The sequence below is a fragment of the Bos taurus genome, chromosome 9, assembly GCF_002263795.3.
Source record: "Bos taurus isolate L1 Dominette 01449 registration number 42190680 breed Hereford chromosome 9, ARS-UCD2.0, whole genome shotgun sequence".
NCBI classification, from domain to species: Eukaryota; Metazoa; Chordata; class Mammalia; order Artiodactyla; family Bovidae; genus Bos; species Bos taurus.
Window position 1 is genome coordinate 78,220,135 of NC_037336.1, and position 7,749 is coordinate 78,227,883.

The 7,749-nt window shown below is 38.6% G+C and overlaps 1 protein-coding gene and 1 pseudogene across 1 annotated transcript; one reads left to right on the forward strand and one right to left on the reverse strand.

Annotated features, from left to right (window-relative positions):
- Window positions 1–1,535: 1,535 nt before the first annotated feature.
- LOC104969614 (dnaJ homolog subfamily A member 2-like) lies at window positions 1,536–1,881 on the forward strand. Its single transcript, XM_059890023.1, has one exon. It carries the CDS (start codon window positions 1,570–1,572, stop codon window positions 1,864–1,866), a length of 297 nt encoding a protein of 98 aa, XP_059746006.1. The 5' UTR covers window positions 1,536–1,569; the 3' UTR covers window positions 1,867–1,881.
- A 450-nt stretch (window positions 1,882–2,331) lies between these two features.
- On the reverse strand, window positions 2,332–6,580 carry LOC101902603 (tigger transposable element-derived protein 1-like; annotated as a pseudogene).
- Between the last annotated feature and the right edge of the window lie 1,169 nt (window positions 6,581–7,749).

Consider the following 7,749-nt stretch of genomic DNA (forward strand, 5'->3'; position numbering starts at 1 on the left):
TAATTTTAACTTTGTTTTGTTTCAAGAGGCTTAAGAGTTATTGGATTAAAAGAAATTGTACCAAAACAAGTAATTTTTTTAAACACAAGCCACTAAACAGCCTAGAGACAATGAACTTTAAGGCCCTAAGCAGGTCATTTAGTATAGAGCGGTGCCTTCTCTGGAGGTGCTTTCTTCTTATACATACACTGAGAAACAGATGCTATTATTAGCTCCTGAATTTCCTTAGAGGTCTTTATATATTTGCAGTTAGCAACTAATGGCAATGCATTTTTTGCCTTTACCTCTAGATCACAATCAGGATCATTGCAGACACAGGAAATGATAAGGTTGCAACCCCACTCTTTAAAGTGGGGAGGAAAATTTCATGATTCAAGTTCAAGAATATGAACTCCTATTCTTGGTAATATTTCATAGTCTTTTGAGACCCTAAGGAAAGTATATTTTTAAAGTTAGTAATAATGGAGTGGTGAGTAGAAGAAATTCCTATTGTTTTTTCTCCTTTTTAAACACAGGTTTATGATTGCAGGTATTTTTTATTTGAATATTTCCATTCTATTTGAAATGTATTTTTTCATTATTAATAGCGCCCTAGGAAAATCCACGTTTAACTCTTCTCTTTTTTCCTGATATGACACAGTGACTTAGTCACGTGCTGATTCTTTTTGCTCTAGGATATTTTACTTTTCTGTAATGTCTTAAATGTTTTACTACATTAATATTTATCAGCTCTCTACATTATATTCTCTTTTGTTACTATTTAAAATAAAATAATCTATCAAAGTAAATGGGTATAAGATCATTTCACAAGAATCTACTGCATTTTTATATACCATGACCAGTGAATTAGGAAATATCAGTTTTTGAAAGTATCATGTATTGACAAAAGTATCAACAATAAAAAATAAAGTAACTAGGAATAAATCTAACCAAAAATGTACAATCCTATATGCAGAAAAGCATAAACTCTCATTGGAAGTTTCTAAAGGGGGCCTAAATAGCTGGAGTGATATACTGTTTATGGATGGGAAGATTCAAATCACAAAGATGTCTCTTCTCCCCACCCTGAATTGTAGATTCCATGTAGTTCTGACCAAAACTCTAACAGGTATAAACAATAAACTTGACACATTAGTTCAAAAATTTATGAAACAATGGCTAAGAATAGCCTCAAAACTTCAAAAGAAATTTCTAAAGAAGTAAACTATTCAGGGCAATTGCCCTCACAAACACTATGCCTTATTATAAATCTATAGCAATGAAGACGAGGCAAGAACAACCCAAAATAGAATGCCCAAAATAAGCCCATGTATTTATAGAGACTTACTGGATATCAGAGATGGCATTGCAGCTCAGGTGGAACAAGATAAGACTTTCAACATGTAGAGCTAGGACAACTGGCTACCCATATGAGAAAGAAGTCAGATCCCTGCCTTATACCATATATAAAACACCTGTTTCTTAGACTGTCTCCGCCTGCGCTGCCGCCACCTCTGCCGCTGCTTAGGGCCCGGTTCCGCTCCTCCTCCTTCTCCGCCTTCTTTCCTGAGCGCTGCCCGGCCGGCCGCCATGGCGAACGTGGCCGACACGAAACTGTACGACCACCTGGGCGTCCCGCCTGGAGCCAGCGAGAACGAGCTGAAGAAGGCATACAGAAAGTTAGCCAAAGAATACCATCCTGATAAGAATCCAAATGCTGGTGACAAATTCAAAGAAATAAGCTTTGCATATGAAGTACTATCAAATCCTGAGAAGCGCGAACTATATGACAGATATGGAGAACAAGGTCTTCGGGAGGGTAGCGGTGGAGGTGGTGGCATGAAAAAAAAAGAAAAAAAAAAAAAAAAAACACCTGTTTCTTATTAAAGAATGAGCTGTGGAAGCCAAAGTTTTACAAAATTAAGAGCAAAAAAGAAGCTGTGTTTATACTCTGAGGGAATACATTCTTAAAATTAAGGACTTCTGTTCTCAAAAGATCATGAAAAATAAAGTCAAAAATTGGCAGATGATATGGGTAACATATAAACAATAGAAGATCTGATTCAGGAACCACAAGGAGCCACCACTGCTCAACAAAAAGACAAACATCCCAATAGGAGAGTGGGCAACAAACTTAAATAGACATTTTGCAGAAAACACATAAGGTACATTAAAAAAAAAAGAAACAAAATGGAAAAGATACTAAGCCATAATGTCTAGTAGAAGAATGTAAATTAAAACCACAACTTAATTTTAACAGATCTTCATTTAGATTGGCAAATATTAAGAAGTATGATAATACCAAGTTGTTGAGGATGTGGTGTGAATATAAACTGAACAACCATTTTGACATTATCTCATAAATCTGAACATTTGCATATCCTGATTCAGCAATTCCACATTCATGTACATATCCTCAGATTTCAACTCATTACACCAGGAAGTATGCAAAAATATATTCACTGTAGCAATTTCCATAATACCAAAAAGGAAAAACTGTCTAAATGTCCTTCTATAAGATAACGGATAAACAAATCCTGTCATATTCACCAAATGAGCTATTACAGAGAAGTCACAATAAACTGTACCCCTGTAAAATAATGCAAATGAAATTTGGATACATAGTGATGAATGAAAAAGGCATTCACAAATTAAAAACATACGATGCACTTTTATGAACATCCAAAGCAAGCATGACTAAATAATATCTTTGTGCATATATATATGCACATGCAGGAGAACATCATGCAACAGGAAAAAGACAAATGTGAAGTTGAGGATGGTAGATGCCTTTGGTGGGGAATCAAGGGGGTGAGATGTTATGGTAAGGAGCACATAGGTAGCTGTAACAGTATTGGTCATGTTCAACATTTTTGGTCTGTGGATAGGTTCATTTTAGGATTGCATCATCTTTGGTATGTACATAATTTGCATAGTTTTTAAATGGGGGGAGAAAAGAACAAAGGGGGAGAGAAATCCGACTAAAGACCATGACAATATTTCTAACTTGGAAATATTAAGTGTTTGGTTCCAGACCATTGCAGTAAAAGTGGATATTGCCAAGTCTCACAAATTTTGGGCTTCCCAATGCATACAAACATTATTTTTGCATTATACTGTAGTCCATTAAGTATGCAATAGCATTGTGTCTAAACAAAGTGTACATACCTTGACTTAAAAATGTTTTACTGTTAAGAAATGTCTACCATCATCGGAGCCTTCAGTGAGTTGTAATCTTTTTGCTGGAGGAGAGTCTGGGATGGATATTGATGACTGCTGCTGATGAGGTTGGTGGTTGCTAAAGGCTGGAGTTAGTGTGGCAATTTCTTTTTTTTAAGTTTTTTTTTTTTTATTTTTAAACTTTACAAATTGTATTAATTTTGCCAAATATCAAAATGAATCCACCACAGGTATACATGTGTTCCCCATCCTGAACCCTCCTCCCTCCTCCCTCCCCATACCATCCCTCTGGGTCGTCCCAGTGCACCAGCCCCAAGCATCCAGTATCGTGCATTGAACCTGGACTAGCAACTCGTTTCATACATGATATTATACATGTTTCAATGCCATTCTCCCAAATCTTCCCACCCTCTCCCTCTGCAACAGAGTCCATAAGACTGTTCTATACATCAGTGTCTCTTTTGCTGTCTCATACACAGGGTTATTGTTACCGTCTTTCTAAATTCCATATATATGCGTTAGTATACTGTATTGGTGTTTTTCTTTCTGGCTTACTTCACTCTGTATAATAGGCTCCAGTTTCATCCACCTCATTAGAACTGATTCAAATGTATTCTTTTTAATGGCTGAGTAATACTCCATTGTGTATATGTACCACTGCTTTCTTATCCATTCATCTGCTGATGGACATCTAGGTTGCTTCCATGTCCTGGCTATTATAAACAGTGCTGCGATGAACATCGGGGTACACGTGTCTCTTTCCCTTCTGGTTTCCTCAGTGTGTATGCCTCTCTTTCCCTTCTGGTTTCCTCAGTGTGTATGCCCAGCAGTGGGATTGCTGGATCATAAGGCAGTTCTATTTCCAGTTTAAAGCAAAAATAAACAAATGGGACCTAATTAAACTTAAAAGCTTCTGCACATCAAAGGAAACTATTAGCAAGGTGAAAAGGCAGCCTTCAGAATGGGAGAAAACAATAGCAAATGAAGCAACTGACAAACAACTAATCTCAAAAATATACAAGCAACTCCTACAGCTCAACTCCAGAAAAATAAATGGCAATTTCTTAAGATGAGACAGCAATGAAGTTTGCCATATCAATTGACTCTTCCTTTCATGAACAATTTCTCTGTAGAATGCAATGTTGTTTGACAGCTTTTTACCTGCAGTAGAACTTCTTTCAAAACTTCTTTTAAAATCAATCCTCTCAAATCCTGCTGCTGCTTTATGAATTAAGCTTATGTAATATTCCAAGTCCTTTGCGGTCATTTCTACAAACTTCATAGCACCTTCACCAGTAGATTCTGTCTCAAGAAACCATGTTCTTTGCTCATCCGTAAGAAGCAACTACTTATCTGTTTAATTTTTATCATGTGATTGCAGCAATTCAGTCACATCTTCAGGCTCCACTTCTAATTCTAGTTCTCTTGCTATTTCCACCACATCTGCAGTTACTTTCTCCAAGTCATCTATGAGGGTTGGAATCAACTTTTTCCAAACTCCTGTTCATGTTGCTTTGGACCTCTTCTCATGAATCATGGTTGTTCTTAATGGCATCTAAAATGGTGAATCCTTTTCAGAGGTTTTCAGTAAACTTTACCCAAATACATCTGAGGAATCACTATTTATGGCAGCTATAGCCTTTTGAAATGCATTTCTTAATAATATGACTTGAGAGTTGAAATTCTCCATGATCCATGGGCTACAGAATGAACACTGTGTTAGAAGGCATGAAAACAACATTAATCTCATTGTAAATCTCCATTAGAGCTCTTGGCTGACCAGGTGAATTGTCAATAAGCAGTAATATTTTGAAAGGAATCTTTCTTCTGAGTGGTAGGTCTCACCAGTGGGCCTAAAATTTTCAGTAAACCATGTTGTAAACAGATGTGCTGTCATCCAGATTTTGTGGTTCCATTTACAGAGCACAGGCAGAGTAGATTTTGCATAGTTCTTAAGAGCTCCGCTATTTCAAAATGATAAATGATCATTGGCTTAAACTTCAAGTCACCAGCTGTATTTGTCGCTAACAATAGATAAGCCTGTCATTTGAAGCTTTGAAGCCAAGCCTTAACTTCTCCTCTCTAGCTATGAAAGTCCTAGATGGCATCTTTTTCCAATATAAGGCTGTTTCATCAACACTGAAAATCTGTTGTGTTGTGTAGCCACTTACCTTAATCATCCTAAGCAGATCTGGGTAACTTGCTTTGGGTTCTGCATTAGCATTTGCTGCTTCAACTTCCACTTTTACATTATGGAGATGGCTTCTTTCCTTAAATCTCATAAACCAATCTCTGTTAGCATCAAACTTTTCTTCTGCAGCTTCTGTACCTCTCTCAGCCTTCACAGAGAGTTAAAGAGAGTCAGAGCCTTGCTATGGATTAGGTTTTGGCTTAAGGAAATGTTGTGGTTGGTTTGATCTTCTACCCAGACCACCAAAACTTTCTCCATATCAGCAGTAAGGCTACTTTGCTTCCTCATGTTCACTGGAGTAGAACTTTTAATTTCCTGTAAGAAATTCTCCTTTCATTCACAACTTGGCTAACTGTTTGGTACCAGAGGCCTAGCTTTGGGCCTATCTCAGCTTTTGACATGCCTTCCTCACTCAGTTCAGTTCAGTTCAGTCACTCAGTCATGTCCAACTTTTTGCGACCCCATAAACCACAGCACACCAGGCCTCCCTGTCCATCACCAACTCCTGGAGTCCACCCAATTCTATGTCCATTGAGTCGGTGATGCCATCCAACCATCTCATCCTCTGTCGTCCTCTTCTCCTACCCTCAATCTTTCCCAGCATCAGTTTTTTCAAATGAGTCAGCTCTCTGCATTAGGTGGCCAAAGTACTGGAGTTTCAGCTTCAACATCAGTCCTTCCAATGAACACCCAGGACTGATCTCCTTTAGGATGGACTGGTTGGATCTCCTTGCAGTCCAAGGGACTCTCAAGAGTTCCTTGTCCCACAGTTCAAAAGCATCAATTCTTCTGCACTCAGCTTTCTTTATAGTCCAACTCTCACATTCATACATTACCACTGAAAAAACCATAGCCTTGACTAGACAGACCTTTGTTGACAGAGTAATGTCTCTGCTTTTTAATATGCTATCTAGGTTGATCAAAACTTTCCTTCCAAGGAAAGTTTTTAATTTCATGGCTGCCATCACCATCTGCAGTGATTTTGGAGCCCAGAAAAATAAAGTCAGCCACTGTTTCCACTGTTTCCCCATCTATTTCCCATGAAGTGATGGGACCAGATGCCATGATCTTAGTTTTCTGAATATTGAGCTTTAAGCCAACTTTTTCACCCTCCTCTTTCCCTTTCATCAAGAGGCTCTGTAGTTCTTCACTTTGCTTAATCATTTCTAGCTTTTGGTTTAAAGCAAGAAATGTGTGACTCTTCCTTTCACTTGAACACTTAAAGGCCATTTTAAAGCTGTTAATTGGCCTAATAGTTGTGTCTTAGGGGATAGGAAGGCCAGAGGAGAGGTGCAGAGACAGGAAACACACATTGGTGGAGCAGTCAGAACACACACAACATTTATCAGTTAAGTTCCCTGTCTTACCTGGGAGTGTCTGTTGGCACCCAAAACAATTACAAGTGCAACATCAAAGACCATGAATCACAGGTTATTGTAAAAAACAATAACAAAAATTGGAATACTGCGAGAATTATCAAAATGTGACATTCAGACATGAAGTGAGCAAATGCTGTTGCCAAAATGTTGCTGATAGACTTGCTCCATGCAGGCTTGCCACAAGCCTTCAATTTGTTAAAAAAACAAAAACAAAAAACAGTATCTGCAACGTATAGTAAAGTGCAGCAAAAGTATGCCAGTACTATTACTGAGTTGTCTGCCTTCCTTGTATTGTCTCAGTCTTTGTTTCCTGCACCTGGGGGCTCTGCTGTTGGGACAGGGGCTTCTGTCCAAATCTCCCCAGAGTAAGGGAGCTCTTCAGAAATCATAAGAAGAAAGACCTTAAAGGCCACCTCAAATGACGGCTCCCACTCCTCCCGGGTGGGTCAGCTCATATCCATGAGGCTCCAGGTCTCTGTGCACAGTACACCAGGTCTCCCCAGGCAGATACCAAGGTGAGGCAGCACACACAGGGCAGTGAAGGTCCAGCCGGACAAGACCCCAGAACACGCATTCCAGGGTGAGGCGGGGACCTGGTGACCACCATTCTCCAGCCCTGGGCTGCACAGGGCCTGCTGGGACCTACATTATGTTTTCTATTTAAGGGCTCCTGTGATGTTTCTCCTTGAAAAGTAGAATTTGAAATAACTTTGACTCTTATGAATGTACATTCTTTTTTAATTTAAAACTTTTGAAACAGTTTTCTGTTTTTGTCTTTTTGAACCATCTTCTTCAGCAAACTATATTTTGTAGCATACATAGTCCAATAACTAATATATTATAGTATTTGTTATGATGCTGAGACATTTTTACATACCTTTACAAGCCAAATCCTTTGTACTTGCTGGGGTTTTGTTTCTACTTATTTTTTAATCATCTAAAACTGCCGGGGTCCAGCCCTGGTGGATCCAAGGAAATTCCAAGGAGAGACGGCGTCGGTGAGTACACTGGCTTTAATTA

Excerpts from the sequence above, each read along its gene's own strand:
- LOC104969614 (XM_059890023.1), top strand. The coding sequence starts at position 1,570 with ATGGCGAACGTGGCCGACACGAAACTGTACGACCACCTGGGCGTCCCG.